Here is a 19,015-nt window from a genome sequence, read left to right on the forward strand (position 1 = left end):
AGTTCTACCGGACTAGTCTGTTTTTTGACAGACTGTTCCAGTAGAATTATCACACCCTAAAACAGACTGTTCCAGTAGAACTATCACACCCTAAAACAGACTGTTCCAGTAGAACTATCACACCCTAAAACAGACTGTTCCAGTAGAACTATCACACCCTAAAACAGACTGTTCCAGTAGAACTATCACACCCTAAAACAGACTACTCCAGTTGAACTATCACACCCTAAAACAGACTGTTCCAGTAGAACTATCACACCCTAAAACAGACTGTTCCAGTAGAGCTGTCTGTTTTTGGGTGTGATAGTTCTCCTGGAACAGTCTGTTTTAGGGTGTGATTGTTATACTGGAACAGTCTGTTTTAGGGTGTGATAGTTCAACTGGACTAGTCTGTTTTTAGGGTGTGATAGTTCTACTGGACTAGTCTGTTTTTAGGGTGTGATAGTTCTACTGGACTAGTCTGTTTTTAGGGTGTGATAGTTCAACTGGACTAGTCTGTTTTTAGGGTGTGATAGTTCTACTGGACTAGTCTGTTTTTAGGGTGTGATAGTTCTACTGGACTAGTCTGTTTTTAGGGTGTGATAGTTCAACTGGACTAGTCTGTTTTTAGGGTGTGATAGTTCTACTGGACTAGTCTGTTTTTAGGGTGTGATAGTTCTACTGGACTAGTCTGTTTTTAGGGTGTGATAGTTCTACCGGACTAGTCTGTTTTAGGGTGTGATAGTTCTACTGGACTAGTCTGTTTTAGGGTGTGATAGTTCTACTGGAACAGTCTGTTTTAGGGTGTGATAGTTCTACTGGAACAGACTACTCCAGTTGAACTAGTGCCAGTAATATCCTTATAACAGGTTGGACTGATGAATAATTCATGATCAATGACGGTGTTATTAAACTCTGCTGTTCAAGTACATTATTTCATTAATATATTAGTCGCTGTGGACCCATCCTGCACCACTGCAGTATTGGGTGGGGTAGAGGGGAAAGGTGGGGTAGGCGATGGATGGAGGGAGGGAGGTAGACAGCAGGAGGGAGGGAAACGGAGGGAGGGAGGTAGACAGTCATTAGGACCATGATGCCATGTTGTTCTGTACATCGCTCCTCACTGCTTAGCAACAACCAATCAGCACCACAGACCAAGACCAGGTACTGACAAATCAGGGGGCTGGAGCATGGTGCTACAGAGTTTGGATTTTACCACATGTGAGGAGAGTAGTGGAGAGAGGACGGGGGAGGAGAGAGGACGGGGGAGGAGAGAGGACGGGGGAGGAGAGAGGACGGGGGAGGAGAGAGGACGGGGGAGGAGAGAGGACGGGGGAGGAGAGAGGACAGGGGAGGAGAGAGGACAGGGGAGGAGAGAGGACAGGGGAGGAGAGAGGACAGGGGAGGAGAGAGCAGGAGAGGAGAGGGGAGGAGGAGAGGACAGGAGGGGAGAGAGAGAGTGCAGGAGAGGAGAGTGCAGGAGGGAGGAGAGAGGACAGGGGAGGAGAGAGGACAGGGGAGGAGAGGAGAGAGGAGAGTGCAGGAGAGGAGAGTGCAGGAGAGGAGAGTGCAGGAGAGGAGAGTGCAGGAGAGGAGAGTGCAGGAGAGGGCAGGAGAGGAGAGTGATGGAGAGAGGACAGGAGAGGAGAGTTCTCTCCTATCCTCTCTCGATCCCGCAGGTCAAAAAGCCGGATGTGGAGGTTCTGGGCTGGCGTAGTAACATGTGGTCTGTGGTTGTGAGGCCGGTTGGACTTTCTACCAAATGATCAAAAACAACTTTAGAGGTGGCTTATGGTAGAGAAATGAACATTATGTTCTCTGGCAACAGATCAGGTGGACATTCCTGCAGTCAGCATGACAATTGCACACTTCCTCAAAACTTGAGACATCGGTGGCATTGTGTTGTGTGACAAAACTGCACATTTTAGAGTGGCCTTTTATTGTCCCCAGCACAAAGTGCACCTGTGTAATGATCATGCTGTTTAATCGGCAGGTAGCCTGGTGGTTAGAGCGTTGGGCCAGTAACTAAAAGGTTGCTCGATCAAATCCCCGTTCTGCCCCTGAACAGGCAGTTAACCCACTGATCCTAGGCCGTCATTGTAAATAAGAATTTGTTCTTTAACTGAGTTGCCTAGTTAAATAAAGGTGAAATAAATCAGCTTCTTGATATGCCACACCTGTCAGGTGGATGGATTCTCTTTCAAAGGTGAAATGCTCACTAACAGGGATATAAACACATTTGTGCAAAACATTATAGAGAAATAAGCTTTTTGTGTGTATGGAACATTTCTGGGGTCTTTTATTTCAGCTCATGAAACACGGGACCAACACTTTACCTGTTGGGTTTTATATATTTGTTCAGTGTAGTTTTAGTGGAGCTCTTTTTTTCTGCATTCTCTCTCTCTCTCTCTCTCTCTCTCTCTCTGTCTCTCTGTCTCTCTGTCTCTCTGTCTCTCTGTCTCTCTGTCTCTCTGTCTCTCTGTCTCTCTGTCTCTCTGTCTCTCTGTCTCTCTGTCTCTCTGTCTCTCTGTCTCTCTGTCTCTCTGTCTCTCTCTCTCTCTCTCTCTCTCTCTCTCTCTCTCTCTCTCTCGCTCTCTCTCTCTCTCTCTCGCTCTCTCTCGCTCTCTCTCTCGCTCTCTCTCTCGCTCTCTCTCTCTCTCTCTCTCTCTCTCTCTCTCTCGTCTCTCTCTCTCTCTCTGTCTCTCTCTCTCTCTCTGTCTCTCTCTCTCTCTGTCTCTCTGTCTCTCTCTCTGTCTCTCTCTCTCTCTGTCTCTCTCTCTCTCTCGTCTCTCTCTCTCTCTCTCTCTCTCTCTCTCTCTCTCTCTCTCTCTCTCTCTCTCTCGGTCTCTCTCTCTCTCGGTCTCTCTCTGTCTCTCTCTCTGTCTCTCTCTCTCTCTCTCTCTCTCTCTCTCTCTCTCTCTCTCTCTCTCTCTCTCTCTCTCTCTCTCTCTCTCTCTCTCTCTCTCTCTCTCTCTCTCTCTCTCTCTCTCTCTCTCTCTCTCTCTCTCTCTCTCTCTCTCTCTCTCTCTCTCTCTCTCTCTCTATGTCTGTCTCTCTCTGCAGCCATAACTTTCTCCAGGTGCTCCCCATGTTGCTATATTTTCATTGTGCAGGGCGCGGCTCTCCTCTTCTGCTGTCTGTCTGGTCGGGGAGGGCAGAGGAGGGAATGGAGCAGAACAGCAACACACCAGCATGTAACCAGGGCTACTTGCTGTTGCATGGTTACAACCAGACACTCTCTCTCATTTGCTCAGAACCTGAAGAGGTGCTCCTTGATTGGCTAAGTGAGGAGCAGAGTTGTGGTGTGATTGGTTGTGGCTGGAGGCAGGCTGCTGTGATTGGTCTAGATGAATGATAGGGGCTCCTTGGAGACTGTGCCATTGTAAACATCCTGGGTACTATTCTTCAATGAAGCTGAAGACTGTTCAGTCTGAGCTCTCTCTGTGTGTGTCTCTGTTTACCAGCTCTGCTCTCTCTGTGTGTGTGTCTGTTTACCAGCTCTGCTCTCTCTGTGTGTGTCTGTTTACCAGCTCTGCTCTCTCTGTGTGTGTCTGTTTACCAGCTCTGGTCTCTCTGTGTGTCTCTGTTTACCAGCTCTGGTCTCTCTGTGTGTGTCTCTGTTTACCAGCTCTGGTCTCTCTGTGTGTGTCTCTGTTTACCAGCTCTGCTCTCTCTGTGTGTGTGTCTCTGTTTACCAGCTCTGCTCTCTCTGTGTGTGTCTCTGTTTACCAGCTCTGCTCTCTCTGTGTGTGTCTCTGTTTACCAGCTCTGCTCTCTCTGTGTGTGTGTCTGTTTACCAGCTCTGCTCTCTCTGTGTGTGTGTCTGTTTACCAGCTCTGCTCTCTCTGTGTGTCTCTGTTTACCAGCTCTGGTCTCTCTGTGTGTGTCTCTGTTTACCAGCTCTGCTCTCTCTGTGTGTGTCTCTGTTTACCAGCTCTGGTCTGTCTGTGTGGACACTTGACGTCTCTCTGAGGACCTCTGTTCTGTGTTTCTGTGGAGAGGAGCGTGGCTAATTGGCTGTGTTGGCACAGACGGCACTGTTGTGAAACTTGGGAAATGGTACAGTGTGGGGCAGTTCTCATTCAATACTGAATGTAGTGACCCCCCCCCCCCTACGGGCCCTAGTCAAAGGGGCAGTTCTCATTCAATACTGAATGTAGTGACCAATATTATTAGTTCATCCTGAACGTTGTGCCCCCCCCTACAGGCCCTAGTCAAAGGGGCAGTTCTCATTCAATACTGAATGTAGTGACCAATATTATTAGTTCATCCTGACGTTGTCCTGACGCCCCCCCACGGGCCCTAGTCAAAGGGGCAGTTCTCATTCAATACTGTAGTGACCAATATTATTAGTTCATCCTGACGTTGGGCCCTAGTCAAAGGGGCAGTTCTCATTCAATACTGAATGTAGTGACCAATATTATTAGTTCATCCTGACGTTGTGCCCCCCCCACGGGCCCTAGTCAAAGGGGCAGTAGGTAGGCTAGCTGTTAAGAGCATTGGGCCAGTATTGGGCCAGTGGTGGCGCAGCGGTCTAAGGCACTGCGTGTCAGTGCTAGATGCGTCACTACAGACCCTGGTTCGATTCCAGGCTGTATCACAACCGGCCGTGAATGGAAGTCCGATAGGGACGTCGTTAGGGGGTTTGGCCGTTCGTAGGCCGTCATTGTAAATAACAATTTGTTCCTAACTGACTTGCCTGGTTAAATAAAATAAATACAAATGTAAAAAAGTAACACAAAGTTTGCTGGTTCAAATCCCAGAGCCGACAAGGTGAAAAACCTATTGATGTGCCTTTGAGCAAGACTCTTTTCCCTGATTGCTCCTGTATAAGAGCGTCTGCTAAATGACTTCCATGTAAATATCAACAGTAGGTCACAATATAGGGACATTTGGGACACGGTCTTCTTCTCTGTTCTATATTCAGTGTCTAAGGGGGGCGTGGCCTGCACAGTCACCCCGTCCAGCTTCCTGTGTCTCAGAATGCCTACTGCTTAGCAACAACCAATCAGCCTAATATTTTTGGCAGCGTTGTGCAGCCAATCGTGCACGTGAAAGCAAGCTTGTTTGGTGCTGGAGGGTTATGATTGGCTGAGAGGAAAACGGTTGATCTGCTGCTGCTCTAGACAGCGTGGTGGTGGTGGTATAAATGAAAACAGATTGTGAGAGTTGATTAAAAAGAAAACATGTGTTATAGCCTAATTATGTAAAGGAGTCCTGTGTCAGCTTTGTGGATAATAATGTTGTCTTATCGGCACCAGATTGGTTCAATGTACATGTTCAAGAGGAATCACTGTATGCTGTTGAAAAATGTCAACAGTGTGCTGAGTGGATAAGGGCTGTTTCCTTCTTCAGTTAAATGTCTCCTCCTAGCTGTCTGTAGAGCAGGCGTTTGTATACAAATGGATATAAATAAAGCAGATCAATAAGAACGGCCGCTGGACAGTTGTCCGGGAGAAGAAACAAATTATGAAATAAATATTTTTAGCCTATTAATTAATAACACACCAATGGATGGAAACACATTTGACCATGCTTATTGGTCTATAGGTCATTTGCATAATTTAGTGGAATTAAATTGCGTGTGTAGTTTCCTTAGTCATTAAGACTCTTATTGATCACACGACACAGGGTATACAGCCTAGTTTGAGTGGTTAATCTGTCAGACTGCTACGGCTCCTGCTGCTGAGGGAGAGCTGCCTCTACGGCTCCTGCTGCTAAGAGAGAGCTGCCGCTACGGCTCCTCCTGCTGAGAGAGAGCTGCCGCTACGGCTCCTCCTGCTGAGAGAGAGCTGCTCCTCCTGCTGAGAGAGAGCTGCTCCTCCTGCTGAGAGAGCGCTGCCGCTACGGCTCCTCCTGAGAGAGAGAGCTGCCGCTACGGCTCCTCCTGCTGAGAGAGAGCTGCCGCTACGGCTCCTCCTGCTGAGAGAGAGCTGCCGCTACGGCTCCTCCTGCTGAGAGAGAGCTGCCGCTACGGCTCCTCCTGCTGAGAGAGAGCTGCCGCTACGGCTCCTCCTGCTGAGAGAGAGCTGCCGCTACGGCTCCTCCTGCTGAGAGAGAGCTGCCGCTACGGCTCCTCCTGCTGAGGGAGAGCTGCCGCTACGGCTCCTCCTGCTGAGAGAGAGCTGCCGCTACGGCTCCTCCTGCTGAGAGAGAGCTGCCGCTACGGCTCCTCCTGCTGAGAGAGAGCTGCCGCTACGGCTCCTGCTGCTGAGGGAGAGCTGCCTCTACGGCTCCTGCTGCTAAGAGAGAGCTGCCGCTACGGCTCCTCCTGCTGAGAGAGAGCTGCCGCTACGGCTCCTCCTGCTGAGAGAGAGCTGCTCCTCCTGCTGAGAGAGCGCTGCCGCTACGGCTCCTCCTGAGAGAGAGCTGCCGCTACGGCTCCTCCTGCTGAGAGAGAGCTGCCGCTACGGCTCCTCCTGCTGAGAGAGAGCTGCCGCTACGGCTCCTCCTGCTGAGAGAGAGCTGCCGCTACGGCTCCTCCTGCTGAGAGAGAGCTGCCGCTACGGCTCCTCCTGCTGAGAGAGAGCTGCCGCTACGGCTCCTCCTGCTGAGAGAGAGCTGCCGCTACGGCTCCTCCTGCTGAGGGAGAGCTGCCGCTACGGCTCCTCCTGCTGAGAGAGCTGCCGCTACGGCTCCTCCTGCTGAGAGAGAGCTGCCGCTACGGCTCCTCCTGCTGAGAGAGAGCTGCCGCTACGGCTCCTCCTGCTGAGAGAGAGCTGCCGCTACGGCTCCTCCTGCTGAGAGAGAGCTGCCTCTACGGCTCCTCCTGCTGAGAGAGAGCTGCCGCTACGGCTCCTCCTGCTGAGAGAGAGCTGCCGCTACGGCTCCTCCTGCTGAGAGAGAGCTGCCGCTACGGCTCCTCCTGCTGAGAGAGAGCTGCCGCTACGGCTCCTCCTGCTGAGAGAGAGCTGCCGCTACGGCTCCTGCTGCTGAGAGAGAGCTGCCTCTACGGCTCCTCCTGCTGAGAGAGCTGCTATTTCTCAACTGGTTATTGAAGCTTGTTCCCCATTAGCCTTTCAAGTGCTTAGCCTGCCTACCGTTGCCTATCAGCACGGCAAACACCACTTTGCAATGAGCTGGAGGCAGTATGCATTTTGAAAACATATGCTTAATTGGTTGAAACCTTAATATGTTACTTCATATTATGAGGCATGTCTTAAATTGCTTCAAAGTAGCAAAGCCAAAATTAATTTCTAGAAACGTGGTGGCAATTATTTTATAAAGACTTGCCTTTGAAACCATTCACTTTTTTCTCTCATTTTCTATTGGTTTTCAAATCAACTTTCTTTCATTGTCCAGCAGCCAAAGGCACAATCCTAGTCATATTAGCATCTCTTGCTAGTTGATGATAATCCTAGTCATATTAGCAACCCTAGCTAGTTGATGATAATCCTAGTCATATTAGCACTCCATGCTAGTTGATGATAATCCTAGTCATATTAGCATCTCTTTCTAGTTGATGATAATCCTAGTCATATTAGCATCTCATGCTAGTTGATGATCCGAGTCATATTAGCAACCCAAGCTAGTTGATGATTCTCGTCATATTAGCAACCCAAGCTAGTTGGTGATTCTCGTCATATTAGCAACCCAAGCTAGTTGATGATTCTCGTCATATTAGCAACCCTAGCTAGTTGATGATAATCCTAGTCATATTAGCATCTCTTGCAAGTTGATGATAATCCTAGTCATATTAGAAACCCATGCTAGTTGATGATAATCCTGGTCATATTAGCATCTCTTGCAAATTGATGATAATCCTAGTCATATTAGCATCCCATGCTAGTTGATGATCCGAGTCATATTAGCAACCCAAGCTAGTTGATGATTCTCGTCAAATTAGCAACCCAAGCTAGTTGATGATTCTCGTCATATTAGCAACCCTAGCTAGTTGATGATAATCCTAGTCATATTAGCATCTCTTGCAAGTTGATGATAATCCTAGTCATATTAGCAACCCATGCTAGTTGATGATAATCCTAGTCATATTAGCATCTCTTGCTAGTTGATGATAATCCTAGTCATATTAGCATCCCATGCTAGTTGATGATCCTAGTCATATTAGCAACCCTAGCTAGTTGATGATAATCCTGGTCATATTAGCATCTCTTGCAAATTGATGATAATCCTAGTCATATTAGCAACCCATGCTAGTTGATGATAATCCTAGTCATATTAGCATCTCTTGCAAATTGATGACAATCCTAGTCATATTAGCATCTCTTGCTAGTTGATGATAATCCTAGTCATATTAGCATCCCATGCTAGTTGATGATCCGAGTCATATTAGCACCCCATGCTAGTTGATGATAATCCTAGTCATATTAGCATCCCATGCTAGTTGTTGATAATCCTAGTCATATTAGCACCCCATGCTAGTTGATGATAATCCTAGTCATATTAGCATCTCTTGCTAGTTGATGATAATCCTAGTCATATTAGCATCCCATGCTAGTTGTTGATAATCCTAGTCATATTAGCACCCCATGCTAGTTGATGATCCGAGTCATATTAGCAACCCAAGCTAGTTGATGATTCTCGTCATATTAGCAACCCTAGCTAGTTGATGATAATCCCAGTCATATTAGCATCCCATGCTAGTTGATAATCCTAGTCATATTAGCATCCCATGCTAGTTGATAATCCTAGTCATATTAGCATCCCATGCTAGTTGTTGATAATCCTAGTCATATTAGCACCCCATGCTAGTTGATGATAATCCTAGTCATATTAGCATCCCATGCTAGTTGTTGATAATCCTAGTCATATTAGCACCCCATGCTAGTTGATGATAATCCTAGTCATATTAGCATCTCTTGCTAGTTGATGATAATCCTAGTCATATTAGCATCCCATGCTAGTTGTTGATAATCCTAGTCATATTAGCACCCCATGCTAGTTGATGATCCGAGTCATATTAGCAACCCAAGCTAGTTGATGATTCTCGTCATATTAGCAACCCGAGCGAGTTGATGATAATCCCAGTCATATTAGCAACCCTAGCTAGTTGATGATAATCCTAGTCATATTAGCATCCCATGCTAGTTGAGAATCCTAGTCATATTAGCACTCCATGCTAGTTGATGATAATCCTAGTCATATTAGCATCCCATGCTAGTTGATGATCCGAGTCATATTAGCACCCCATGCTAGTTGATGATAATCCTAGTCATATTAGCATCTCTTGCTAGTTGATGATAATCCTAGTCATATTAGCATCCCATGCTAGTTGTTGATAATCCTAGTCATATTAGCACCCCATGCTAGTTGATGATCCGAGTCATATTAGCAACCCAAGCTAGTTGATGATTCTCGTCATATTAGCAACCCTAGCTAGTTGATGATAATCCCAGTCATATTAGCAACCCATGCTAGTTGATGATAATCCTAGTCATATCAGCATCTCTTGCTAGTTGATGATAATCCTAGTCATATTAGCATCCCTAGCTAGTTGATGATAATCCTAGTCATATTAGCATCCCATGCTAGTTGATGATTCTAGTCATATTAGCAACCCGAGCGAGTTGATGATAATCCCAGTCATATTAGCAACCCTAGCTAGTTGATGATAATCCTAGTCATATTAGCATCCCATGCTAGTTGAGAATCCTAGTCATATTAGCACTCCATGCTAGTTGATGATAATCCTAGTCATATTAGCATCCCATGCTAGTTGATGATCCGAGTCATATTAGCAACCCAAGCTAGTTGATGATTCTCGTCATATTAGCAACCCTAGCTAGTTGATGATAATCCTAGTCATATTAGCATCTCTTGCTAGTTGATGATAATCCTAGTCATATTAGCATCCCATGCTAGTTGATGATCCGAGTCATATTAGCAACCCAAGCTAGTTGATGATTCTCGTCATATTAGCAACCCTAGCTAGTTGATGATAATCCTAGTCATATTAGCATCTCTTGCTAGTTGATGATAATCCTAGTCATATTAGCATCTCTTGCTAGTTGATGATAATCCTAGTCATATTAGCATCTCTTGCTAGTTGATGATAATCCTAGTCATATTAGCATCCCATGCTAGTTGTTGATAATCCTAGTCATATTAGCACCCCATGCTAGTTGATGATAATCCTAGTCATATTAGCATCCCATGCTAGTTGTTGATAATCCTAGTCATATTAGCATCCCATGCTAGTTGATGATAATCCTAGTCATATTAGCATCCCATGCTAGTTGTTGATAATCCTAGTCATATTAGCACCCCATGCTAGTTGATGATAATCCTAGTCATATTAGCATCCCATGCTAGTTGTTGATAATCCTAGTCATATTAGCACTCCATGCTAGTTGTTGATAATCCTAGTCATATTAGCACCCCATGCTAGTTGATGATCCGAGTCATATTAGCAACCCAAGCTAGTTGATGATTCTCGTTATATTAGCAACCCTAGCTAGTTGATGATAATCCCAGTCATATTAGCATCCCATGCTAGTTGATAATCCTAGTCATATTAGCATCCCATGCTAGTTGTTGATAATCCTAGTCATATTAGCACCCCATGCTAGTTGATGATAATCCTAGTCATATTAGCATCCCATGCTAGTTGTTGATAATCCTAGTCATATTAGCACCCCATGCTAGTTGATGATAATCCTAGTCATATTAGCATCTCTTGCTAGTTGATGATAATCCTAGTCATATTAGCATCCCATGCTAGTTGTTGATAATCCTAGTCATATTAGCACCCCATGCTAGTTGATGATCCGAGTCATATTAGCAACCCAAGCTAGTTGATGATTCTCGTCATATTAGCAACCCAAGCTAGTTGATGATTCTCGTCATATTAGCAACCCTAGCTAGTTGATGATAATCCCAGTCATATTAGCAACCCATGCTAGTTGATGATAATCCTAGTCATATCAGCATCTCTTGCTAGTTGATGATAATCCTAGTCATATTAGCATCCCTAGCTAGTTGATGATAATCCTAGTCATATTAGCATCCCATGCTAGTTGATGATTCTAGTCATATTAGCAACCCGAGCGAGTTGATGATAATCCCAGTCATATTAGCAACCCTAGCTAGTTGATGATAATCCTAGTCATATTAGCATCCCATGCTAGTTGAGAATCCTAGTCATATTAGCACTCCATGCTAGTTGATGATAATCCTAGTCATATTAGCATCCCATGCTAGTTGATGATCCGAGTCATATTAGCAACCCAAGCTAGTTGATGATTCTCGTCATATTAGCAACCCTAGCTAGTTGATGATAATCCTAGTCATATTAGCATCTCTTGCTAGTTGATGATAATCCTAGTCATATTAGCATCTCTTGCTAGTTGATGATAATCCTAGTCATATTAGCACCCCATGCTAGTTGTTGATAATCCTAGTCATATTAGCACCCCATGCTAGTTGATGATAATCCTAGTCATATTAGCACCCCATGCTAGTTGATGATAATCCTAGTCATATTAGCATCTCTTGCTAGTTGATGATAATCCTAGTCATATTAGCATCCCATGCTAGTTGTTGATAATCCTAGTCATATTAGCATCCCATGCTAGTTGATGATTCTAGTCATATTAGCAACCCGAGCGAGTTGATGATAATCCCAGTCATATTAGCAACCCTAGCTAGTTGATGATAATCCTAGTCATATTAGCATCTCTTGCTAGTTGATGATAATCCTAGTCATATTAGCACTCCATGCTAGTTGATGATAATCCTAGTCATATTAGCATCCCATGCTAGTTGATAATCCTAGTCATATTAGCACTCCATGCTAGTTGATGATTCTCGTCATATTAGCAACCCTAGCTAGTTGATGATAATCCTAGTCATATTAGCATCTCTTGCTAGTTGATGATAATCCTAGTCATATTAGCATCTCTTGCTAGTTGATGATAATCCTAGTCATATTAGCACCCCATGCTAGTTGTTGATAATCCTAGTCATATTAGCACCCCATGCTAGTTGATGATAATCCTAGTCATATTAGCACCCCATGCTAGTTGATGATAATCCTAGTCATATTAGCATCTCTTGCTAGTTGATGATAATCCTAGTCATATTAGCATCCCATGCTAGTTGTTGATAATCCTAGTCATATTAGCATCCCATGCTAGTTGATGATTCTAGTCATATTAGCAACCCTAGCTAGTTGATGATAATCCTAGTCATATTAGCATCTCTTGCTAGTTGATGATAATCCTAGTCATATTAGCACTCCATGCTAGTTGATGATAATCCTAGTCATATTAGCATCCCATGCTAGTTGATGATCCTAGTCATATTAGCATCCCATGCTAGTTGTTGATAATCCTAGTCATATTAGCACTCCATGCTAGTTGATGATAATCTTAGTCATATTAGCATCCCATGCTAGTTGATGATCCAAGTCATATTAGCAACCCAAGCTAGTTGATGATTCTCGTCATATTAGCAACCCTAGCTAGTTGATGATAATCCTAGTCATATTAGCATCTCTTGCTAGTTGATGATAATCCTAGTCATATTAGCATCTCTTGCTAGTTGATGATAATCCTAGTCATATTAGCATCCCATGCTAGTTGTTGATAATCCTAGTCATATTAGCACCCCATGCTAGTTGATGATAATCCTTGTCATATTAGCATCTCATGCTAGTTGATGATAATCCTAGTCATATTAGCATCCCATGCTAGTTGTTGATAATCCTAGTCATATTAGCACCCCATGCTAGTTGATGATAATCCTTGTCATATTAGCATCCCATGCTAGTTGTTGATAATCCTAGTCATATTAGCACCCCATGCTAGTTGATGATAATCCTTGTCATATTAGCATCCCATGCTAGTTGATGATAATCCTAGTCATATTAGCATCTCTTGCTAGTTGATGATAATCCTAGTCATATTAGCATCTCTTGCTAGTTGATGATAATCCTAGTCATATTAGCATCTCTTGCTAGTTGATGATAATCCTAGTCATATTAGCATCTCTTGCTAGTTGATGCTAAACTAGGATTCCATCTTTCAATTTCTAATGGATATTTTAATCTGTCACATGTGCCGTGTGCTTTTTACAACTGCGTTGTCCTGCTAATTGCATTATGGAACTAACACGTTTAAGATAAACTTTCTGATCTGTTGCATCAGCCTCAATGCTGTTTTCAAGTTATTTTATTGTATGAATTTGGGATCTATCGTCTTGTTTGGAATAGGTGAACTTTTCTACCATGGTGGATTAGTAATTGACACAGGCCAGTGATGTTGCTGTTCTTTCCTCACCTTGTCGGCTGAGGAAATGTAAATGTGGGTGGACACCCTAATGGGTTACTCTGAGCACCATGGGTGGACACCCTAATCAGGTTACTCTGAGCACCGTGGGTGGATGCCCTAATCAGGTTACTCTGAGCACCGTGGGTGGACACCCTAATCAGGTTACTCTGAGCACCGTGGGTGGATGCCCTAATCAGGTTACTCTGAGCACCATGGGTGGACACCCTAATCAGGTTACTCTGAGCACCGTGGGTGGACGCCCTAATCAGGTTACTCTGAGCACAGTGGGTGGACGCCCTAATCAGGTTACTCTGAGCACAGTGGGTGGACACCCTAATGGGTTATTCTGAGCACAGTGGGTGGACGCCCTAACGGGTTACTCTGAGCACCATGGGTGGACACCCCTAATCAGGTTACTCTGAGCACCATGGGTGGACACCCCTAATCAGGGTACTCTGAGCACCGTGGGTGGACGCCCTAATGGGTTACTCTGAGCACTGTGGGTGGACACCCTAATCAGGTTACTCTGAGCACTGTGGGTGGACGCCCTAATCAGGTTACTCTGAGCACAGTGGGTGGACGCCCTAATCAGGTTACTCTGAGCACTGTGGGTGGACGCCCTAATCAGGTTACTCTGAGCACAGTGGGTGGACACCCTAATCAGGTTACTCTGAGCACCGTGGGTGGACACCCTAATCAGGTTACTCTGAGCACCAGAAGTAGACCAGGGAACTAATTTAGCCCTGCTGTAGAGTACCAGAAGTAGACCAGGGAACTAATGAAACCCTGCTGTAGAGTACCAGAAGTAGACCAGGGAACTAATGTAACCCTGCTGTAGAGTACCAGAAGTAGACCAGGGAACTAATGAAACCCTGCTGTAGAGTACCAGAAGTAGACCAGGGAACTAATGTAACCCTGCTGTAGAGTACCAGAAGTAGACCAGGGAACTAATGAAACCCTGCTGTAGAGTACCAGAAGTAGACCAGGGAACTAATGAAGCCCTGCTGTAGAGTACCAGAAGTAGACCAGGGAACTAATGAAGCCCTGCTGTAGAGTACCAGAAGTAGACCAGGGAACTAATGAAACCCTGCTGTAGAGTACCAGAAGTAGACCAGGGAACTAATGAAACCCTGCTGTAGAGTACCAGAAGTAGACCAGGGAACTAATGAAGCCCTGCTGTAGAGTACCAGAAGTAGACCAGGGAACTAATGAAGCCCTGCTGTAGAGTACCAGAAGTAGACCAGGGAACTAATGAAGCCCTGCTGTAGAGTACCAGAAGTAGACCAGGGAACTAATGAAACCCTGCTGTAGAGTACCAGAAGTAGACCAGGGAACTAATTTAGCCCTGCTGTAGAGTACCAGAAGTAGACCAGGGAACTAATGAAGCCCTGCTGTAGAGTACCAGAAGTAGACCAGGGAACTAATGAAGCCCTGCTGTAGAGTACCAGAAGTAGACCAGGGAACTAATGTAACCCTGCTGTAGAGTACCAGAAGTAGACCAGGGAACTAATGAAACCCTGCTGTAGAGTACCAGAAGTAGACCAGGGAACTAATGAAGCCCTGCTGTAGAGTACCAGAAGTAGACCAGGGAACTAATGAAACCCTGCTGTAGAGTACCAGAAGTAGACCAGGGAACTAATGAAGCCCTACTGTAGAGTACCAGAAGTAGACCAGGGAACTAATGAAACCCTGCTGTAGAGTACCAGAAGTAGACCAGGGAACTAATGAAACCCTGCTGTAGAGTACCAGAAGTAGACCAGGGAACTAATGAAACCCTGCTGTAGAGTACCAGAAGTAGACCAGGGAACTAATGTAACCCTGCTGTAGAGTACCAGAAGTAGACCAGGGAACTAATGAAGCCCTGCTGTAGAGTACCAGAAGTAGACCAGGGAACTAATGAAGCCCTGCTGTAGAGTACCAGAAGTAGACCAGGGAACTAATGTTAGCCCTGCTGTAGAGTACCAGAAGTAGACCAGGGAACTAATGTAACCCTGCTGTAGAGTACCAGAAGTAGACCAGGGAACTAATGTAACCCTGCTGTAGAGTACCAGAAGTAGACCAGGGAACTAATGAAACCCTGCTGTAGAGTACCAGAAGTAGACCAGGGAACTAATGAAACCCTGCTGTAGAGTACCAGAAGTCCACCAGGGAACTAATGTAACCCTGCTGTAGAGTACCCTGTAGACCAGGGAACTAATGAAACCCTGCTGTAGAGTACTTAAGTAGACCAGGGAACTAATGAAACCCTGCTGTAGAGTACCAGAAGTAGACCAGGGAACTAATTTAGCCCTGCTGTAGAGTACCAGAAGTAGACCAGGGAACTAATGTAACCCTGCTGTAGAGTACCAGAAGTAGACCAGGGAACTAATGAAGCCCTGCTGTAGAGTACCAGAAGTAGACCAGGGAACTAATGAAACCCTGCTGTAGAGTACCAGAAGTAGACCAGGGAACTAATGAAACCCTGCTGTAGAGTACCAGAAGGAGACCAGGGAACTAATGTAACCCTGATGTAGAGTACCAGAAGTAGACCAGGGAACTAATGTAACCCTGCTGTAGAGTACCAGAAGTAGACCAGGGAACTAATGAAACCCTGCTGTAGAGTACCAGAAGTAGACCAGGGAACTAATGAAACCCTGCTGTAGAGTACCAGAAGTAGACCAGGGAACTAATGAAACCCTGCTGTAGAGTACCAGAAGTAGACCAGGGAACTAATGAAACCCTGCTGTAGAGTACCAGAAGTAGACCAGGGAACTAATGAAGCCCTGCTGTAGAGTACCAGAAGTAGACCAGGGAACTAATTTAGCCCTGCTGTAGAGTACCAGAAGTAGACCAGGGAACTAATGAAACCCTGCTGTAGAGTACCAGAAGTAGACCAGGGAACTAATGAAGCCCTGCTGTAGAGTACCAGAAGTAGACCAGGGAACTAATGAAACCCTGCTGTAGAGTACCAGAAGTAGACCAGGGAACTAATGAAACCCTGCTGTAGAGTACCAGAAGTAGACCAGGGAACTAATGAAGCCCTGCTGTAGAGTACCAGAAGTAGACCAGGGAACTAATGTAACCCTGCTGTAGAGTACCAGAAGTAGACCAGGGAACTAATGAAACCCTGCTGTAGAGTACCAGAAGTAGACCAGGGAACTAATGTAACCCTGCTGTAGAGTACCAGAAGTAGACCAGGGAACTAATGAAACCCTGCTGTAGAGTACCAGAAGTAGACCAGGGAACTAATGTAACCCTGCTGTAGAGTACCAGAAGTAGACCAGGGAACTAATGAAACCCTGCTGTAGAGTACCAGAAGTAGACCAGGGAACTAATGTAACCCTGCTGTAGAGTACCAGAAGTAGACCAGGTGTTTTTAAACAGACAGCCTTACCCAGAGGGTTTTACCCTATAGGTTTTCGTGTGTGTGTGTGTGTGTGTGTGTGTGTGTGTGTGTGTGGTAAGGGAGGGCTGTATCTGCAGAGACCCATTGACTCACACTGATCTGACTAATAGGTGGATAAAGCCCCTGCTCCACTAATCTTATAGGTGGATAAATCCCCTGCTCCACTAATCTTATAGGTGGATAAATCCCCTGCTCCACTGATCTTATAGGTGGATAAATCCCCTGCTCCACTAATCTTATAGGTGGATAAATCCCCTGCTCCACTAATCGTATAGGTGGATAAATCCCCTGCTCCACTAATCGTATAGGTGGATAAATCCACTGCTCCACTGATCTAATAGGTGGATAAATCCCCTGCTCCACTGATCTTATAGGTGGATAAATCCCCTGCTCCACTGATCTTATAGGTGGATAAATCCCCTGCTCCTCTGATCTAATAGGTGGATAAATCCCCTGCTCCACTGATCTTATAGGTGGATAAATCCCCTGCTCCTCTGATCTCTGACCAATAGGTGGATAAATCCCCTGCTCCACTAATCTTATAGGTGGATAAATCCCCTGCTCCACTAATCTAATAGGTGGATAAATCCCCTGCTCCACTGATCTAATAGGTGGATAAATCCCCTGCTCCTCTGATCTAATAGGTGGATAAATCCCCTGCTCCACTAATCTTATAGGTGGATAAATCCCCTGCTCCACTGATCTAATAGGTGGATAAATCCCCTGCTCCACTGATCTAATAGGTGGATAAATCCCCTGCTCTACTGATCTAATAGGTGGATAAATCCCCTGCTCCTCTGATCTAATAGGTGGATAAATCCCCTGCTCCACTGATCTAATAGGTGGATAAATCCCCTGCTCCACTGATCTAATAGGTGGATAAATCCCCTGCTCCACTGATCTAATAGGTGGATAAATTCCCTGCTCCACTGATCTAATAGGTGGATAAATCCCCTGCTCCACTAATCGTATAGGTGGATAAATCCCCTGCTCCACTAATCTAATAGGTGGATAAATCCCCTGCTCCACTGATCTAATAGGTGGATAAATCCCCTGCTCCACTGATCTAATAGGTGGATAAATCCCCTGCTCCACTGATCTAATAGGTGGATAAATCCCCTGCTCTACTGATCTAATAGGTGGATAAATCCCCTGCTCCACTGATCTTATAGGTGGATAAATCCCCTGCTCCACTGATCTTATAGGTGGATAAATCCCCTGCTCCTCTGATCTTATAGGTGGATAAATCCCCTGCTCCACTAATCTTATAGGTGGATAAATCCCCTGCTCCACTGATCTAATAGGTGGATAAATCCCCTGCTCCTCTGATCTAATAGGTGGATAAATCCCCTGCTCAGTTGATGCTGTGTGACTTCAGGCGGCGTAGGTATTAACCCCACGGTCTTCCCTTTTTCCCCAGCTCTCTGGTGATCATCAGTACTCTGGATGGTCGTATCTCAGCTCTAGACCCCTACAACCAGGGACGCAAACAGTGGGACCTCGACGTAGGGTCAGGATGTCTGGTCTCATCCAGCCTCAGCAAACCAGAGGTAACCTATGACATAACATATAACCTAACCTATAACATATAGCCTATGACATAACCTATAACCTATGACATAACATATAACCTGTGACATAACATATAACCTGTGACATAACATATAACCTGTGACATAACCTATGACCTATAACCTGTGACATAACATATAACCTGTGACATAACATATAACCTATGACATAACATATAACCTGTGACATAACCTATGACATATAACCTATGACATAACATATAACCTATGACCTATAACCTGTGACATAACATATGACCTATAACCTGTGATATAACCTATAACCTGTGACATAACATATGACCTATAACCTGTGACATAACATATGACCTATAACCTGTGACATAACATATGACCTATAACCTGTGATATAACCTATAACCTGTGACATAACATATGACCTATAACCTGTGACATAACATATGACCTATAACCTGTGATTTAACCTATAACCTGTGACGTAACATATGACCTATAACCTATGACATAACATATAACCTTTGAAAAGATGGCGCCGAAGAACATGGCTGAAGTTTTACATTCTCCCAACTTAACCTCTAGCGTCGAGCAATCCCGTATCCGGGAGCGTAATTATAGCCTCAAGCTCATTACCATAACGCAACGTTAACTATTCATGAAAATCGCAAATGAAATGAAATATATTCACTCACAAGCTTAGCCTTTTGTTAACAACACTGTCATCTCAGATTTTCAAAATATGCTTTTCAACCATAGTTACACAAGCATTTGTGTAAGAGTATTGATAGCCTAGCATAGCATTAAGCCTAGCATTCAGCAGGCAACATTTTTACAAAAACAAGAAAAACAAGAAAATTCAAATAAAATCATTT

The 19,015-nt window shown here is 44.9% G+C and overlaps 1 protein-coding gene across 45 annotated transcripts in view; it reads left to right on the top strand.

The window, feature by feature from the left end:
* Window positions 1–19,015, top strand: part of eif2ak3 (eukaryotic translation initiation factor 2-alpha kinase 3) — a 95,741-nt gene that overhangs the window by 16,479 nt on the left and 60,247 nt on the right. For all 45 annotated transcript variants that reach the window (XM_052495879.1, XM_052495887.1, XM_052495897.1 and 42 more), the window contains exon 2: window positions 18,014–18,143. In XM_052495879.1, the coding sequence (XP_052351839.1) occupies window positions 18,014–18,143 (130 nt within the window). The remainder of the gene's footprint in view (window positions 1–18,013; window positions 18,144–19,015) is intronic.

This window comes from Oncorhynchus keta, chromosome 35 (assembly GCF_023373465.1).
Source record: "Oncorhynchus keta strain PuntledgeMale-10-30-2019 chromosome 35, Oket_V2, whole genome shotgun sequence".
In the NCBI taxonomy this organism is placed as follows: Eukaryota; Metazoa; Chordata; class Actinopteri; order Salmoniformes; family Salmonidae; genus Oncorhynchus; species Oncorhynchus keta.